Source organism: Eimeria mitis, genomic scaffold (genome assembly GCF_000499745.2).
Source record: "Eimeria mitis Houghton genomic scaffold, Emh_scaff1151, whole genome shotgun sequence".
Classification (NCBI taxonomy): domain Eukaryota; phylum Apicomplexa; class Conoidasida; order Eucoccidiorida; family Eimeriidae; genus Eimeria; species Eimeria mitis.
In genome coordinates, this window is record NW_013567872.1 from 6697 (window position 1) to 6921 (window position 225).

Here is a 225-nt window from a genome sequence, read left to right on the forward strand (position 1 = left end):
TGCTGCTGCTGCTGCTGTTGCTGCTGCTTCTCCAAGCTCTGCGGGTTGGGCGCCACTGCTCGGCTGGGCGACTGCATTGCCATCAAACGACGGAGACCGGCCGAAGCAAGCGGAGCTCTCTTGCTGCTGCTGTTGCTGCTGCTGCTGCTGCTGCAGCTGCTGCTGCTGCTGCCACGCCTCCGTTTCTGGTGCAGCTGCCTCTACAGGGGCCGCAGCAGCAGCAGA

At 64.4% G+C, this 225-nt stretch overlaps 1 protein-coding gene across 1 annotated transcript in view; it reads right to left on the reverse strand.

Moving 5' to 3' along the window:
* EMH_0030590 (CMGC kinase, Dyrk family, putative) overlaps positions 1 to 225 on the reverse strand; it is a gene marked incomplete at both ends in the record, with an annotated part of 6126 nt that overhangs the window by 3413 nt on the left and 2488 nt on the right. The window contains one exon of the mRNA XM_013494430.1: positions 1 to 200. Coding sequence (XP_013349884.1) covers positions 1 to 200 — 200 coding nt within the window. The remainder of the gene's footprint in view (positions 201 to 225) is intronic.